The 18348-nt window shown below is 48.0% G+C and overlaps 1 protein-coding gene across 2 annotated transcripts; it reads right to left on the bottom strand.

The window, feature by feature from the left end:
• Nucleotides 1-783: 783 nt before the first annotated feature.
• Nucleotides 784-11453, bottom strand: PRRT1B (proline rich transmembrane protein 1B). 2 transcript variants are annotated; one of them, XM_065572196.1, is made up of 5 exons: nucleotides 11193-11453; nucleotides 7695-7850; nucleotides 4934-5364; nucleotides 4126-4266; nucleotides 784-3130 (listed from the first exon to the last, which is right to left on the bottom strand). In XM_065572196.1, the coding sequence occupies exons 3-5, from the start codon at nucleotides 5354-5356 to the stop codon at nucleotides 2984-2986; spliced, it is 711 nt and encodes a 236-aa protein (XP_065428268.1). In that variant the 5' UTR covers nucleotides 5357-5364; nucleotides 7695-7850; nucleotides 11193-11453; the 3' UTR covers nucleotides 784-2983. The 2 variants fall into 2 exon arrangements, with proteins under 2 accessions (XP_065428268.1, XP_023961828.1); XM_024106060.3 differs by lacking the exon at nucleotides 7695-7850 and having other exon boundaries at nucleotides 11193-11446.
• Nucleotides 11454-18348: the final 6895 nt, after the last annotated feature.

The following is an 18348-nucleotide window of genomic DNA, read 5'->3' as shown; positions in this document are numbered from 1 at the left end:
CATGAGACGTGGGTTCCTGCTGTCACCCCTCCCTCATGTCCTTTTCCTTCCCCACTTTATTTCTTCTCTTTCCTGCCTCTCTTTGCTTCTATCTAGCAAGTGTCTGGCTTAGCTGGCCAAGACAGCTCTGCCCCTTGCAAAACTGCCAGGAGCCCACGATCAGAAACAGCAGCTAAAAGAAATGCCTCGAACAACCTGAACAAATTGGCCCGGTTTTGAGCGAGGCTAAGAAGACCAGCAGCCTGCTCACAAGTGGAAGTCCACATCAGAGACAGAAGCTGCATGTTCTCTCTCTGCTGTTTTTTTCTGTCCCCTTGTATGCGTTTGTCGAGTTTTGTATCAAAGCAAGGAGTTGACTGGACTTTATCAACCAGCGCTCCAGCCCATCTCAACTATTTTTCTTTTCCCCCAAAAAAGACAGTTACCATCTTTAATACCCTCTAATAGACCATCAGACAGGGGTGTCCCTATGAAAACTCTTCGCCAGCTAAAAGGAAAGGGTTTAAGACAGGGGTTCTCAAACTGGGAGTCGGGATCCCACAGGAGGTCATGAGATCATTACATGGGGGGTTGCGAGCTGTCAACCTCCACCCCAAACTCCGCTTGCTTCCAGCATTTATAATGGTGTTAAATATATTAAACAGTGTGTTTAATTTATTGGGGGGGGGTCACACTCAGAGGCTTGAGATGTGAAAGGGGTCGCCAGTAAAAAGTTTGAGACCCACTGGTTTAAGGCATACTTACAGCCTTACTTAATACTTCACATTTCAAATGCTTTAAATGTTTTTTTTTTCTTCTTGTTCTGTCTCTTTAATGAAAGGTTACAAATATTTTTAGTTGTGGTTGTTGCCATGGGGTTAAGTAGGCCAAGGTCTCTGTACTCAAACCCCCAAACCATATTTAACTGTTTAATGTTGTACAGTGTCAGGCTCATGTTAACACCGTTGACTCTCTGGACCCACTTATTCCATCAGAATTCACACCCCTGTCACGCTGTACAAGTGCAAATATAGCAGCAGAAATCCTGAGACTACAGCGTTTGGGATGGGGCTCTGTGGATGGGGCCCGTCATGCTGCAGGAGGAAGGTTCTGTCGAAGTTTGCAGAAGGGCTAAGGGCTATAAAGTCCAATGAGTGGCCGATGCTGTTTCTTTTCATCATGCTCAGTCGTGGTCACCAAACCAGACAGCCCAACGTGCATCCCTCTGGTTCATTCCAGTCTCTTGACATCTGTGATGACACAGTGGCAAATCACTGGGAGGCACGTGTGGGGACAGACCTCACTGCCAGTCCATCTGCCTCTGCATGCGCACGCCATGTGCAGACGCTTCAGTAAACAGCCAGGCGACCCTAGGGGAGGGAGCAAACTCGGCCCCTGCGTTAAGGAGCTGAGCATGTGGTCATTTAGAAGAACAAACAGGCTTTTCCCCTTAAGGCTGGCAGGGGCAGCAGGCGGCATGGGTGAGTCGGAGTTTAGGCCCTGGCTTACTGCCAGCTGTTTATCCCGAGCCTGCACTCGGGCCTACCCACACCCTAGGAGCCACCCATCCTCCTACAAGTCACATGCAAGGAGTTTATTTAAACGATGTTTCATGTGAACATGGCGAGGGGATTGACAGCTCTGGGGACCGGCAGCATATCCGCAGCACTGGGAGAGCCCCCATCCATGTGTTCCCGCCTCAGCCTAAAGGGCCCCCTTCTCGGGCTGAAGAGTATAGGCTGGATCAGACCCGAGGTCCATCTTGTCAAGATCTTGTCTCTGACAGTGGCCAGAACCAGTCGCTTCAGGAGAAGACACAGGAAATGCCATAGTGAACGATTATGGAAGACCTGCCCATAAGAGAGTGGTTGATTTTAAAATGGGTCGGTGGGGGTCTGTTATGTGGGTATAGTTACATATGGAAACGTGCAGTTTTGACAAACCTGGTTTTTATATTGAAATCTAGAAGAAGCAATGGGGGATATATGGGTTTCTTAAAAAAAAAAAAAAATGTGTTTTCATATTGAGCTTTCTTGGGCCACAATCCCCAGAACGGGTTAAATTGCTCCTATGAAATCCTGAAATAACACAGCCTTTGCATTCCTTGCTGGCCGTTTCGAACATAGATTCAGGATGTTAAACACTTGCGATATTCAGGCCATCAGGAAGGTGTGTTTCCTCTTATTCAAGTCCCATGAATTGGAGTGATACCTCCAGATTTTGTGTGCCTAAAACACAATCACAAAATGTGTTGCCATCGGGGAACATCTGACAGCTCCTGCAGGTGTCTGGGTTGTTTTCTCCACTGATTGACGTGATTCTGCCTTTTCTAGATAGATCATTGTTCAGCACAAGCCACAAAGGAATTCCAGCTAAACTGGGATATCCTAGCAGAGGGGAGAGGGTTCTTGTGCTGGCAGCTTCCTTGCCTTCAGCCAGCCAACGTTGCAAGTTTTCTTCCCACCAAGATGCTGTTCTGGGAATGGAGGCCACTAGCTGTGAACGAGGCGGCGGATGTTGGTAAATCATGGGAGATGCCCTGGGACACGCAGTGTTTTGTGGAGCTGACATTCAGCTCTTGGATTGCCCCAAGTTATTGAAGCAACGCAGCGGTCAGCCTTGTGGAGCTTGCTCACTTGTCTTGCAGTCCCCTGGGGCTGGATGAGGCAGGTGGGTTGCTTCCGTGCTGACTTTGGGGCAGCACCTAAGTGGTTGCAGTGGTGCTGCTGGTTGGCTGGGCCTGGCACAATACCCCGCAATCGCTGCACTTGAGGAAGAGAATGAAATATATTCCCAGGGGCTGGACAAGCATACACCTGTGCTGCACAGTATCTGATGGCAGAAAACATGGCAGCTCAGACACCCTCTGATTTCCATGCCATGTTGCAGTATCACGGCACTTCTCTTAGCCCACGACTAGGTGCTTGCCCTGCTGCCCCAGGTGCTGCTGACGGTGGTGGTGAGCTGTTAACATGATGCAGCCTGTTGTCTGTGGGGTGCTCTATCATAGATAAAGGACCACCACTACATAGATGACCCAGCTGATGCACACGAACACTCCAAAGAGCAGGCTGAAGAGAACCAGGGATCGGGCTTTTTTGGATGCTAACTTGGCTTGGATCAGGTCTCCTCTGTTCAGGGCTGCTCGTGTCTAGGGTTGGGGGAGAGAATGTGAACAATGAGAAGAGATATGCAAGTTCCTTGCACTTCAAAGACAGTTCTGAGGCCTCCCAAACAGAGGGCCCTGTGTCCCTGTAAAGAGCTTTAAGCATATCTGATAAAAACCAAAGGCACTAACTGTGACTAATGAAGAGGAAAAGGGATGAAATTTCAGACCATCTAAGGCTCTGACTATGGATCCATGCAGAAAACCAGCAAGCACGGTCAGCACCCTTCGCAAAAGCCCTTTTGTTGATCAGAAAGAGCATTGGTCATCTATCCGGAAAGTGCAGCAATATGCACCAGGCTGTCTTTCAACCACCAGCTTATTCACCCTGTCAGACACACAGGAGTACATTGTCTGGCCATAGTGACCCATGTACAGATGTGTATGAACTAAGCAGCCATAGGATGACCAGGGCATTATCTTATTTCCAGAGCTCTGGGCTAAGTCCAGAGCTTTACTTCATAGACTGCAATCAGCATTGGGAATTCTCTGCCCCATGAGGTACTTGCAGAATCCATGTTACTAGGATTCAAGGAGGAAATAGACAATTAGTTGGGACTCCCAGTATAAATGGGAATTGGAAGTTTAACGATGGAGCTGGGTGGTCACATGCACTATGCTGAACTGATCACCAGATCTGGAGAGGAAGGGAATTCTTCCTGCCTTCCTTTATTCCAAGTACATGGTGACAGGGGCCTCATTGACCCGTTCTTTAGGGCGTTAAGCAGAGCTTTCTTAGGATCATGTGAGTGTATCCTTACAGCTGAGAATGTCCCTTGTATAAAGTGGGGACATGGGGAAAGTATCCCACTGAAATGAACATGCAACTGGAGTGCTTCTATCCGTGCTGCCAGTTGTTCAGTGTAATCAACCACATCCCTAACTAGGTGAATAAACTATATTAAGCACAGGGACCCCTCATCCCTCCTCCAACCGAGTTCAGAGAGCCCAGGCCACAGGAAGGAAAGGGCATGTCCTACCTCATGGGAGTAGACAAGGGCGATCACCCCTGTCAATAAGCAGCAGAAAATCGTCACCAGCACCGACTCCACCATATAATCTTTGGGCGGGCGCCTCCTGTCTGCCGCTCCTGGAAGCCTGCTGGCAGGAAGCCCGTTGTACTGCAACACAGAGCAAAAGGTTCTGGTAATTTTTGGACACCTGCAACATGGAGAGAGGGATCCCAGGACAAAGGGTCTCACTGCCTTGGGTATCTCTCTGCCGTGGAATTGCTGGAGTTGCCGATAGGAGAGGACCCATGTAGGTCAACCCACCCCCTCTGAGGGATTGCTCCTTATGCTATTTATTTCTCTGTCTACCAGTGCATTGTCCACTCTGGAGTTCCAGGTCTCACGCCTTGGGGCTTCCACCATTTCCTTTGGGAGGCAATTCTGCACCGTCCTTTTCTAGGACTCTCTGCGCAATGTACAGACCTGCCTGTTTACAGACCTTTGCCATCTGCTGGCTTCCCCTTCTGAGCCCTGCTGGAGGCTGAGCTGGGACTAGCCTACAAGTTGCTGAGTCCATGCAGTCGCTTTGCACTGCCTGTGCTCAAGGCTGGCCCAGCTGTCTGCCTTGGGCAGTATATGGCGTCTCTGCCTTCTCCTCCCCCCCCACAGATGGGTGAAAAATTGGCCCCAGGCAGGAAGCTCATGCATGGGATGCGACAGCCTAGGTAACTAATCTGTAGTGTCGCTGGTAACCGGTGAGAGAGAATGGGGGGAGACTGCAGGATAGGGATGAACATTACACTCAACACTAATGAGATGTGCTACCGTGGTTACATACAATAGTGTATGGGAAGGAGCCAGGAGGAAAATTCTGCTGCGAAGGTCCTGGCTGGTACATGATGGGCACTTGTCCTGAGATGGCCTGGAAAGGTGGGTACATCAAGTGAGCAGTCTTTGGGTCTGGAGGAGAATAGGGTGGGGGATCCCCAACAAAGCTTGTGTTGGTGACTCCCGAAGTGCACTTGGGTTCTTGCCCATCACGTGCAGGGAGGTTGGGCTCAACCACGGTGCTTGTGAGTCCAGGAGACGATGTACTTCCAGTGCAGCCCTGCTGCTCCAGGCCTGTAATCCCTCCTCCGCTGTGGTCTGGAGTGGCACCCCAGGCTGGCCCCATCGCTCCTTCCAGGCTGGCATTGCCTCCCTCCGGGGGCTCGCAGCTCCTCAGTCCCTCGGTCGAGGTGCGGGAGAGGTCACCTTCCATCTCTGGCCCTTTGAAGAAATTGCAGCAAAGGTTAAAGTGGGTGACAGGCACTGATATTGTTGCTTTGAGGAAGTGAAGATTCCTCATTCCAAAGTGCTCAGACAAACTGGAAATGCCTCTGCAAACTAATGTGACTCACACGAAGAACGGCTCTACATGGAGCTGGGCAGCCAAGACAGCTCATCCTCACTTCCATGCTGTGAGCTTCCTGGATCCCTTCCACAGACAGGCTCAGCCAAATAAGAGCCACCCTTGAACTGACCCAGACTGTTAGTTTGCAGCGGGACAAAGGGCAGCCAGCTTTTTCCCCCATTAGCTTTGTTTTTCTCCTGTGCCACAAGCAGCTATGCTGAGATATTGTGGGGGCGCTGGGAGACCAGAAGCAGCAAGCCCCAGAAATCTCATGACCTGTTGTTCTCTGGAGGTTTCCAGCTCAATCTATTGGCCCAGGAGAGAGGGGCTTATTCAAATCTCAGAACCTCTAGAGACCTGGCTGGGCACAATGACTTCTGCTTTTACCCAGTACTCATGAATCAGCCCAAAGCATTAGAATTCCAGTCAACATGGTGTTTGTGTACCTGTCTCACAGGCCAAGTGAATAGCTAAGACAGAGGTGGCTGTTACAACGCTGTAAATCTCTATGTACTTTAGTCCAGATCTGATTGACAAGAACAGAAGAATTTCAATGTAATTGCACCTCATTCGCTCCTTGAACTGAGCATCGGCCTGTTGTTTCCAAGGGCTCTGCTGATGTAGAGTTTATTTCATATCAGATCTGTTGTTTAATCACTGCTTGGTGGCCTTACTGCCTTTTTTCCTCTGCCCTGTGTTTTTTGTTGAAGGCTTGGTAACGGCTGCCTGGTTCTGCATACTAGGGGATGTTTGCTTTTTAATAGGAAATAAACCCAGGCTCTTCTTGGAGAAGGGAGAAGAAGGGAGTTCACGAAACAAAAAAATTCTGTGTCTTTTTGGAAACTGTTATCATAGCATGTTGATATGTGAAATTAAAAGTGCTGTTGAAAACATGATGGGGTTATTTACATGTGTCTCAGCACAGAAACTTGCATGACTTCATGTATATGATCTACATACATGGGGACAGCATGTTATGGTGGTTTGTAATATTACTTGGGGAGGGGGGGATAATCCAATTAACACATTGTACCAAAAAATTTCAATATGTCCATACCATCCTGGACAACTCCATCAGCTGCCATTGTGCACCAAATCTCCGTTCATGGTGATTTTTCAAGCCGGCAGAAGCAGAGTGGTGCTCTGTAGCTATGCAACTGCCACGGCCACTTTCTCTGTGTAGTGCACCTTTTTGATTTGGAAGGACTCTGCCTACGTACAAAGACAGCTGTCCTTTGACTCTGAGGGGCTGCAGCTTGTTGCACAGGAGACTCACACACTGTGCTCTCTCCTGCAGTGTTTGCCTTTGTACCTGGTGTTTTTCTTTAAATGGACATAAATTATTGTGCTTCGCATCCACATTAATTGCTAACGCTTACCATATCTAAGCGCTTTTATAAATGGAATGCCCTGCACAGTGAAATAATTCCCATAATGCCCCTATGCTGTGGGTAGATAAGTATTCTTTATCTTCATTTTATAGGTGGGGAAGCTGTTACAGCAAGGCGAGGTAGCTTATGCAAGGCCACGTGGTGAGTCAGTCACATATCCAGTAAGATCACTACAATTTGGGGCTTGCTGATTAGAATCTGTAAATCTCCTTTCCCCCATTCTAGCAATAATAATGCTCCTCCCCATAAGCAAATGCCTGAAAAAGGAAGACCTGACAGAGCAAAAACCTTCTCACTGGCTGCTCTGGAGTGCAATGGTCCAAGGTACAATGCGTTGGACTATTGAAATGTTACTGTGGGCCCAGCTGCAGCTGGTGGTTTCTGAGAGCATAGCTGGGCATGTGACACTTTAAAATGAGGCTGTTGTTGTTGAAGGGAATCTGGGACTCCTGGATTCTATTCCCTGCTCTGCGACTGACTTTGCTGCGACTCTGTGGGTTTCTAGTCTTCATGGCCTTTGGTATCTCAAGACAAGAATTAAGTTTGAGTTTTGCTGTGGGCGGGCTGAGTCTCAGGTGAGCGGGTTTGTATGCCACTGATCTTCCAGGGGTTTGGGAAGGGATCTAGAGAAGGAAGAAAACTTGCTGGCCAATATGTCACTGCTGCTGTTAAGGGGAGGTCTATGCTAAGGCCATGTCTGGCATTGTGTTTTCAAAGAGAGAAGACATGAACTCATCCCGTGTGACACTGGGCAAGTTGCATCCTCTCCGTGCCTTGGTTTCTCCATTCTTAAAATGGGGGGAATGATCTCTTACTTGTCTGGGAGTCCAGGGAGGTGACGGGTTGGTGACACACTTTGAGATCTCTGGAAGAAGGGTGCTATATGTGTACAAAATGCCATCACTGTCTGAATAATCCCCTGCAGGAAATTCTCCATCAGCTGGAAGCCCCTAGAGTCCCATCTTGGATGCCTGGGATTCCAGACAACATAATGAGAATTAAACCAAGGCAGGCACATACCCTAAGGCTGCTGCCTCCCTCCCTCCCTAGTGGCTGTCAGCACAATACAGCAGCCTCTTGACAGGTTGTAATGCAGGGCGTCAATCTCAGCTATGGCGGAAGAACCCGGCTTCCACTCTTAGCAGGACGTGCAGCCGCTGGAGCATGTCTAAGTGGGGCTCTCTCACCTGAAGCTGGGACCTGCCAAGGGGAGCGAGAGGCCCAGCACCTGTCCAAACTGGGCCACCTCCCCACTGTGAAATCCTAACTGGGCCTTGGCTCAGGTTCCAGGATTTAGAGTTGGTTGCTGGTTTGTGCTGAGAGTGAGCGTCTGCTCCGGCTGCACTTCAGCAGGAGGGACCTGGACAGAACCATCCACCCTCATTGCTTTGGGTCAAGACAGAAATGACCCTTCCTGCCCCAGGGTCCTGCGAGTGCAGTGAAATGTCTTGAAAATGGCCCTGACCCTGTAAGAAATTCTACATTGAATATTAAAGCCCTAGAGGGCCTAGAACCGCCCTTCATAGCACGCAGAATTTTTTTAGGCTTTGCCCAATTTCTGTGGCCTGGTCAAGTAGGATAAACCCTTGTCCCAGCTGACTGGACCTCCCCACACACGCTCGGCTCTCCGTTGGGGTATTTCATACTCGGTATCTCCCATAACATAAACCACAGCCTTCCTGCGGTTCAGCCACTGTAAACACCACGTGCTGGGCCGATAAGGGGAAATAAATAAAAGAGCTGAGGTAGGCTAACATCTGGCCTGACGGGGGAGGTTTGTCAGAGCCCCGTGGAGTAGCTGTTACTAGGCCAAAGTGTAGGCGCTCACCAGATTTGGTGTCGGTACCAGAGGCCAACAAACATCCATGGCTCCTCCTGAATCCCAAGGCTGGGTGAGTTCTGCAGAGTGACAGGTTGGCTGCCTGAGCACGGCACAGTAGGGAGCACCCCTGAATGGCTGCTAGGCCCGCCCAGATGTAGCTTCTATCTTAAATTCCTTTGCTAAGAGAGAACCTACTCCAGGGCTTTTGACTCTCCCTTCTGAAGGAGAAGAGCAACTGCAAAGAAATCCAAGTAACATCCAGCCCTTCATTAGTGGTTTATATTGCTAGGTTTGTGTGTGAATATTCCCCCTCGTCCAGACCTCTGCGACCCAAGGTAGCAATGACTCTCCTTCCTACATGGAGATACCGAAACAAGGAGGCTACATGACTTGCCCAAGGTCAGTGCTTGAGTCAGTGTCAAAGTTAGGACTAGCCCTCAGGAGTCAGACTATTAATTGAAAACAAACAATGCCAAAATGGGACACAGGGATACACACACGCCTGCCTGCCAGCCACCCACCCCCGCTCTTCTCTGGAACTAGAACTGTGGGGAAAATGGATTTTTTGGTTCACAGGCAGTTTTGAAAAATCAGAGAAAAAAATCGTTTTGGGTCAACCCAAAAGTGAAATTTTTCAGTTCAGCAAATTGAAAAGTAAATAAATAAATTTAGCTCAGTTGGAGTCGAGCTAAATGTTTTGTTTCAATTTTGAGCTCCCCCTCCCCTTTTTAAATTAAAGAAATAATGGTAATTTTAAAAAGAAGGTGTTTCCAATCAAAAAATCAAAATGTTTTGTTTCAAAATTGACAAAAAATGTTTTGACTTTTGCAGATGTTTTTTTATCAGCTAAAATAATTTGCCAACATCAACATGAATTTGTGAAATGTGTCAATTGACTTGAATCTCCCCCCGCCTCCCAGAGGAAAAAAAGTTATATTTTGCTCAATCTGTATGTGTCCTCTGGTTTTTGAGTGAGCTCCTTGGGACCCTCCCTCAATGAGACCCAGCAGTAGAGCGCCCCCAACACCCAGCTGTGCCAGGGAAGGAATCGGTCACTTATGCTGACTTCTCCATTCAGGCCCTCTGTGGGAAGCGTGATGCTCTGGCAGCAAGACCATGTGCATCCCTCATGGCAAGAGGGCTGGTCCAAGCCGCAGAACAGCTGTATATAGGGCAATCCTTGGATGGTACGGCAGGGAGACACGGCATCCGTATCCTATGCACACCTTACAGCAGTCTGCTACTGCGGAGGCTGCCCCTGTGTACATGGCTGCACTGTGATCCTGGCATTGGGATATCCCTGGGCCTGCCCCTCGGCAGCTGGCCTTAATATTGATGTTCAGCGCCACACAGGGATGGACTCAATGAAATCCAGTGAAATTCAGGGGTTCCCCAGGAGAGCAGCTGGAACCCAGCTGTCTCAGCTGAGTTTTGCTCTGAGGTTGTGACATTTGTTCAAACCCGGAACTCAAAGCAAAACTCGGGGGGAGCAGGGGGGGGAGGAGGACGGACTCCATATGCTCCAAACCAGCTAGACCTCTGCCTGATTCCCACTCGGCTGACCAGCTGCCTCATGGATACACCTGCTCACGTGTCCCCATGCCCACGACCCACCAGGTGGCTGAAGAGCCATCTACAAACAGCCTGTGCTTGAAGCTGCAGTGCCTTGAGGCTCCATATAGGCATGGGGGAGAAAGAACCTGTTTGAGTTGCTCTCCTATCTAGCGTCAATTCTTGGGGCAGACTTTCCTCTTGGAAACTAGGCATTGGGTTTTGGCTGCAATTCCTGAAGGAGTGAATTGCCTGCATGCTGTTTGTGACCACCTTTGTCCAAGGACTGGTGTATGTAGTGTAAATACCCAGATTCCATGCCACTGGTTTCTCCTGTTAGGAAACTGACGGGCAACGCCCTGATATCTGCTGCAGCTTGACAGTGTGAGAATTCACTCCCCCTCTTTGGTGACTGGGAGCTCCCAGCCACATGGAAACTCTCCCAAACACGCAGACCAACTTCCTCCTTCCCCCAAAAACACTGTGCATCAGTGAAACAGAAAAGAGCTCTGGCAGCTGGTACCAGGCTCTAATGTGCTAATCTCCAGAGGGGGGTTCTCTTTACATGAATTAATAATGGTCAGAGATAACATGCTCTGAGCCCCGTCTGGGAACGTGGAATTCCTGAGTTTCAGTCCTGGCTCTGATTCTGACTTGCTGTCTGACCTTGAGTTAGTCACCAAACTCCTCCTGTGCCTCAGTTTCCCCATTTGTGGCACGGAGATATGGTATTTTCTTGGCTCATGGAGGGGATTAAATTTGTATAACTCTTGGTAGACCCTAGTTTGCCACAAACTGCACAGACTACAGGGGTCTCCCACCTCGAGACACAACCAAATGCAGTTGAACGGGACCTTACAGCGCTGAGCCAACCCAGTGTACGAAGAGCAATGTCCAGGCATCATTTACTCCGCCCAAAAGAAAGGAAAGTTCACGTTACCTGAATCAGTAGTCGTGCCTCTCTTCTTAGTCGGTTTCACTCCAGACCATGCTGGTGAGCGACCCAAAGCAGAACAAAGATTCCCGTTCAGTGGGATCAGCTGTTCTTAGGAAACTCTACTGAGCTATCTATGCTCTTGATCTAGAGAGAGAGTCCTCTTCCTGCATTTCCCTGGGGAGTGACTGTCCCGAGAACTAAGCCGTGTGCCTCCTTCCCTGCTCGGATTCAGTTTCCTGGGGCTGAGCTGAGCTTTATTAATAATTGACGAGCTTGTTTGCAGATGACTGTGTACACAAGGGCAGCGGCAGCTCCCGTGCCATGGTGTTCCCAGCCAGGCCAGGCTGTACCAGTATCTCCCTGCTCCTGAGGGCGGGGTGGAGGGGGGGGGGGGATGAAGGCCAGATGCAGTGAGACGGGCCTTCCCTATCTACCCTGGCAGAGTGAGCATAAGCCTGTCAGAGCCTGCTCCAGATAAGGGGATACAATAGAGGGGGAGGGACACCCCCCAAACAGGCCACGAAGCCCTTTGAACTGTAAATACCTGTTGGAGCCAAATCATACTAAATAACTGTGACTGGGAGCCAGGGCTGGTGTTTCCTTGGCTTTTAGACCTGGAATGGGGTGGTGTCGCTGCCTTGAGGAAGGGAAGGGGGGCTTCTGCCTGAGGGCACTTCAAAGGAGGGACTATCTTTTAAAAAACCCAATCTCCCCCATTTGGACAAGAGAATCACCTTAAATCAGCCCCTTGCATTAGTGTGAAATGTGTCTGGGAAAGGGGGCTTTTTACGCAATGCAGGTTGGTATGTTCCCTATTCAGTCAGGAAGCAGGCCACTCTCTTCGTCTTTACTAAGCAGTGAACTGGTGGTGAGAACATTGAGTAGTGTTGCTGTGAGCTGTTAAACTGCCACTATGTTCCACCCCAGAGATGGTTGTGTTTCCATGGTGTGTGAAGTGAGCCCTTTTATATACAGTTTATAAAATGCTCTTAGAATTGTCTGCGTAAAAGCCATTGGAGCAGTAGAGCCTGTTGTCATTAATTTTGTGTTTCCCATTAGCCGTTTAATGAAAAACAATAAATTGGAGAAATAGATGATAATTTAAAAAAATCAGCCATAAGAGAATATTAACAAATGAATAGATTCAGCAAGACAAGAGCCAAAGAAAAAAGACAGACCGAATATCTTGTGTTGTAGCCTCTCCCTGCTCTCGGGGGAGGGGACTATTGTCTGTCATGGGCTCGATCCTGCAAATCAGTAACTTTACTGACATAGTCAATCCCAGTGACTCCAATGGGACTACTCACCAAAGTAAAGTTACTCACGTGTGTGTTTGCAGGACTGTAATCTCTTTGGGACAGGACCCTGTCCTTTACCTTTGTAAAGTGCTCGCCTGGTGTGAAGCCCTGTATAACATCACGATACAGATCCCCACAACTAGTAAATATTGGGGAGTGCACTGGGGAGAATCTGTTAGTTTCCAAGTGGCAGCTGCTGCCACTCAGTCAATGAACAAACGTGAGATGAACTTGTCTTCTCTCTTCACTAAGCGCCCTAGAGTACTTGGGGATCACGTGGCTTCTAGGAGCCACCATCTTTCATTTCCAGGCAGCCCTCACTGAACTGCAGCCACCTCTGGGGTGGAATACAGCTGCTGTTTTTTTTAACAGAGCACAGCAATGCTACATGGATGGCAGTTGTGGCCGAGCTGGCATGGGTGGACACCGATTTGGGGCCTGTGTAGAGTTGGAGGAGCTCCTCTTCCAACCCCAGACAAGCAGCGATGCTTGAACTTTTTCAAATGAAGTTCATTTGGTCAGAAATGGCTTTTTTGTTGCAAAAATATTTTTTGTGTGTGAAAAGTTGCCTGTTATTTTTTGTGGGGGGGAAAAAAATCATGCCTTCCCCGCAACATTTCATCCATTAAAACATTTTACCAAAACCTGGCGTTCTCTAAAGTTTCGGTGATGTCTTCAGTAAAAGAGCAAGACTTGGGAAATTGTAAAGGGGGAGGGAGACTCAAACTGCATCTGTTTCAAGCCCTTTGAAGTTAAAACAACTTTGTCACTTCTCGTGAAAATTTCCTGTCCAGCTCTAAGCAGCAGCGGTCATTATATTGCCTTCCTCTGGGGGACAGGAGGCTCGGTCCTGGTCTCCACACAGCTTTTGTGTGATTTGTTATGGATATAGTTCTATTGGTACAGGCTCTGGTGTGGAAAGCAGTACAACTTGGGCACTCGAGTAGCTGAGCTCTCCGGAATCTGAGGCTGTGTTTACACTAGGAGCACTAGGAATACTGTTTTTTGCACCAGCAAAGCTCTTCTAGCTGGACACAGCTACGCCAGCATTTTGCACTAGTATAGTAACAGGAGTGAGCAGTTTTGCCAGCGTAACTATGTCCACACTCCAGATTTCTGTCACCTCGGCTATGTCGGTCAGGAATCGCACCTCCTCATGCCGCTGGCCAACATAGCTGTGCCAGCAGAAGTCTGTCCTTTCCCTCCCCCAGTCTGCTTTGTTGGGCAGTTATTTCTGCTGCTATACTTGGGCTGTGGCACAATTGCAGTGCTGGCTTCAGTCTGTACCCCTCTCTCCTGGGAATCATTAACTCCAAATGATGGTTGTTCATTAGCAACGGTCTCTTTGGAACTAGGACAGGCCAGGAGGGTAGCCCAGGTACCTGTGTCAGGTGCATCAGGCCTGGTCTAAAATCAAATTCCTTTCCATGTTCCTGATGCCGCCTACCCTCATGTACTTGCTGCTGGCTCTGTCTTTGGTGCAGCAGGGGCACCAATCAGCCCTAAATCCCTCCTCCTCGCCCCATTTGCCTTTCAAACACTTCCCCTGGCTTGTCTGTGCTGCCACCCTGCTAACTCCGGGGTCGAGATGAAGATGTCTTTACAGAGAGACCTAGGACTGGATTTGCAAGAGGTGCTGAAGTAGGGGCAGGACCAGGATATCAGGAAGTGCTGAAGATCAGGAACAAGACATGAGGATGCGGGGGTGCGAGACAGGACTGGGATGGCCAAAGATGTAGTAGCCACTGGCAGCTCCACAACTTCCACGGAAAGTTGAATGTATGTTTGTTTTTCCAGTAGCCGTCTCAGTGCAGCTGATTCACTTGCTCTGATGATTATTTCCTAATCTGCTCTTTAGGAATTGAGTTCTGTGGATTATTAATTTTCACTTTAAAGTCAGGGCTGCGTCAGAGTCATGGGTACTTCCACGTAAGGGTCAGTTGTGTCTGGGACAGGCCAGCAGCCACTCTGTGGTTTTGCTTTGAGTTTGGATTGTGTTTTACGCTCTCATCTGGGTTCTCTTTGTTCTCCGAGGTTTGTCGCAGTGTGGCTGTTTTTTACAGACACCCTTGTCTTGCTGACAGCTAACCTGGATGATCGTGGGCTATTGGGCAGCCGCTAGATGGTAGGGTGCTGTGACACAGGGGCATATCCAGGGACAGAGCCACCATGTTACATGAGCACGTCCCTTACTGTGTAATGTGAGTGGGTCAAGCTGAAGGTGATGTGCAGTGCAGTATTAAACCTCCCTCTCTTTCCTCTGAAAAACAGAGACCTCATGTAGTCCCGAAACAGAGCCCCAGGAGTGAGAATCCCAGATGTGGAGGCATTGCTTGGTTAAAATACGTTCGCATGATAAAAAGGCCTTTATTAGACTAGAATATATCCATGAAAGGGGATTTCCATGGCAGTTTCTATAAACACTTGTGGCTGTTTCTTTATTTCTGTGGCTGCAAAGGGTGCCGCTGTCTGATTCAAAGGGGATGTGGCCTTTTTTCCTGAGATTTCATCAGACTGCAAAGAATTAATGAGGACCCAGGAAATGCAGCTCCCTTTTGTGATGGCCAAACAATCAAAGAGCTCCACAGTTATCAGTTAAATGGTCTGTGTTAATTTAAGAGCAATTAAAACAGTTTCCCAGCTAAGCAAAATCTTCATCAGAATTTACCTTGTGTCGGATTTGAAAATCTCTGATTTCCTATTAATTCCAATGGCGACTGCGTTTCCCATATCACCCCGTTACTGGATTGTTCACTTTTTTCTCTGGGTGTAAATAGTTTAATGATTACATCCGACACATTTTTAAGTTTGACTGATTTATTTCTCTTTGTAGTGATTAGAGTATGTGCCCTGCCTCCAGTTCCTGTGAGAAAGGTTTTAGAGAGTAATATAGACCTTGATTCCAACTTTCCTACTGGGTTTATGGTAGACCATTAACACTAGTCCCACTGAGGGGCAGAACTGTGTTATTACACTGCAATTTCATTTACATTTCTCATGGTTCCTAATCCACTTCTTGCCTCGTCCACCCCAATTTGTTCATATAATTGGTGATTTTTGCTACGCTGTCCCTTGCTTGCACTTCTCATATATAAATGTGGCCCATACTTGAACCTGGTCTTTCTGGGTCTCTGTGATGCATTTGTTCCATTACATAGTTAATAAAATCTTTGGGTTTTGAGTCTGTCTTTAGAGGCAGGTTCCTGTGAAATTGCCTGATGTTCTGAGGGGAATGGGGCACTGACCCAGCTGCCTTCCAAGATATTCCCTTCCAGTTTTTTTGCTTTGAGACAAATCCGTACCACTTCAGGGAAACAGCCAGCATGGTAAGTAATATTTGCCTAGCCTAAAAAAGTCCTTTGGAGTTTTCAGGACTTTGATTTTACATGGCAAACAGACTATTCTTTCTCCTTATCCTTATAGTGAACGCCAACTCCCTGCCTTTCTCTGTCACACGTGATTTTGTCTAAAAATTCCTCCCACGACTGCTCTGTTCCTGTTGGCCATCTATTTTCTAGTTCTCTGATAGTGTTTATCTTCTGATACTGGTTTCCTTAGAATCTGTTGTCTGTTTCTACTATGTAGATAACACTCGTGCATTGTAGATAGCCTGGTAATATTGTAGATTGATAGTCAGATTCCAGAGGGGACCATTAGGACCATCTAGTATGACCTGCATAACACAGGCCAGAGAATTTCATCAGTTGATGCTTGCATCAAGACTGCAACTTCTGGTTGAGCTGCAGCATCGTGACGTAAAGACTTCAAGTAACAAAGAATCCACCACGACCCATGGTTGTTCCAGTGCTTAATGACCCTCACTGTTAAAAACTTATATCTTATTTCTAGTCTGAGTTTTTCTTGCTTCCAGCCATTGAATCTTGCTATGCCTTTGTCTGCTAAATTACTGAGGTCTCTACTATCAGAAATTATTATAAAGCTTACTCAAGAGTTTAACAATCCTCTTATGTCTACGTGAGTTGGGGGAGCAGAGAGACCCTCTGACAGATGTCTGGCCAGTGAGTTTTGAAGGGTCTCAGCCTTGTTTCTGGTAGGCAGGTATAAAAAAAATAGCAATACTTACAATTGGCATGTTGACCCCTTTGTTGGGAGCCTCAGCAGAGAGGACAGCGACTGAAAACACTATGGAGAGTGATTGTCCCTCTAGATTCCACCCATGCTACATCTGCTCTAGGGGAAAGAGGCCTTTACTCTCCAGTAGTGACAAGCTGGCATCTTTTAGCAGCTCTGTTCTCATGTAGGGCCTGAGCCAAAGCCCACTGAAATCAACGGGAGTCTGTCAGTTGACTTCAGTGGGCTTTGGGTAAGGCCTTAGAGAAAAACAATTTAAAAGGGAGAAAATTGAACAGCAAGTTCCCAAAGCTAAAAGCCAGAGCAGCTGCTGCTAAGAACCATTACAAGCAGCATGAGCTGGTAACTTTAATTTTCAAATCACTGTGGGGTGCATAAAACATGAGGAGAGAGGCTGGAAACCTTCACAAAAAAAATTACCTCGGTTAAGAAATTAGAAAGCCTGCTTCCCTTGCGACCGGCTACCCTGAACCTGCCCCTGAGGTGTGTCTTCTAGAGCCCCACTCTGCCACCACTTACTCAGGGAATTTCTTTTTTAAAAAACAAAACAAAAGAAAATGTGAATTAACATTAATTCTTCCAAGTTTCACTTTTTGGAGACAAACAGGAGACTCTGGAAACTGTTTGGCCTTTGCTAAGTGCTTCTGAAAAGTGCAACCAGACAGATTGGAAAAGGAATCTGCCAGCTTCTTTCACAAGTGAAATTGTCAACATAAAAAGAACAGGAGTACTTGTGGCACCTTAGAGACTAACAAATTTATTAGAGCATAAGCTTTCGTGGACTACAGCCCACTTCTTCAGATGCATGCTCTAATAAATTTGTTAGTCTCTAAGGTGCCACAAGTACTCCTGTTCTTTTTGCGGATACAGACTAACACAGCTGCTACTCTGAAACCTGTCAACATAAAGGAGAGGCCGTGCAGACTTTTTTAGGCTGAAAGTAAAACTGAACTGCCAGGGCCGACGCTTCCACTAGGTGACCCTAGGCGGTCGCCTAGGGTGGCAGGATTTGGGGGGCGGCATTTTGCCGTCCTCAATGGCAATTCGGCGGCGGGGGTCCTTCCGCTCCGTGTCTTCGGGGCGCTTTGGCAGCAGGTCCGTCACTCGCTCTGGGACCCGCCACTGAAGCGCCCCGAAGACGCGGAGCGGAAGGACCCCCGCCGCCGAATGCTCAGAGGAGGAGCGCTGCCCCCGAGGGTGGCAAAAACCCTCGCGCCGCTCCTGTGAACTGCTGCCTGGGAAATTGCTGTGGGCTTCTGACTTTTGTAACCTCCTTCCCCCAAAAGCAGAAAGAAAATAAGGGCTCTTGTCTACGTATGGAGAATTGCTGAAAATGTTTACCGGTGTAACTACAGCCCTCTTTATATTAATGTAATTCACAACAGCATAACTGCAATGATGCTCCCCCTTTGTCTGTAGTCTCTTGTCTTAATAAATATATATATATATATATATATATATATATATATGGAGATATACCTCTCTCTCAGAACTGGAAAGGACCCCAAAAGGTCATCGAGTCCAGCCCCCTGCCTTCACTAGCAGGACCAAGTACTGATTTTGCCCCAGATCCCTAAGTGGCCCCCTCAAGGATTGAACTCACAACGCTGGGTTTAGCAGGCCAATGCTCAAACCACTGAGCTATCCCTCCCCTTAGATGGTAAGCTCTCTGGGGCAGGGGGGTCCTGGTCCATAACGGGGGTTTCTAGGCCCGATAGTAAATTGGTAAATTGAATATAGACCTGCTGCATTTGTATAAAATGGGGCTT

The sequence above is a fragment of the Chrysemys picta genome, chromosome 18, assembly GCF_011386835.1.
Source record: "Chrysemys picta bellii isolate R12L10 chromosome 18, ASM1138683v2, whole genome shotgun sequence".
Lineage (NCBI taxonomy): Eukaryota > Metazoa > Chordata > Testudines > Emydidae > Chrysemys > Chrysemys picta.
Note: the sequence above shows the minus strand (reverse complement) of the source record. Positions and strands in the feature narration are given on the sequence as shown.

What these genes read in the sequence shown, in the direction of transcription:
- PRRT1B (XM_065572196.1), bottom strand. Translation starts at nt 5,356, where the DNA reads ATGGAAGGTGACCTCTCCCGCACCTCGACCGAGGGACTGAGGAGCTGC. An exon ending in GCTCCTTCCCATACACTATT is followed by an intron (nt 4,267 to 4,933) that starts GTATGTAACCAC and finishes TCTGTGTTGCAG; the next exon opens with TACAACGGGCTTCCTGCCAG. An exon ending in CCCTTGTCTACTCCCATGAG is followed by an intron (nt 3,131 to 4,125) that starts GTAGGACATGCC and finishes CCCCAACCCTAG; the next exon opens with ACACGAGCAGCCCTGAACAG.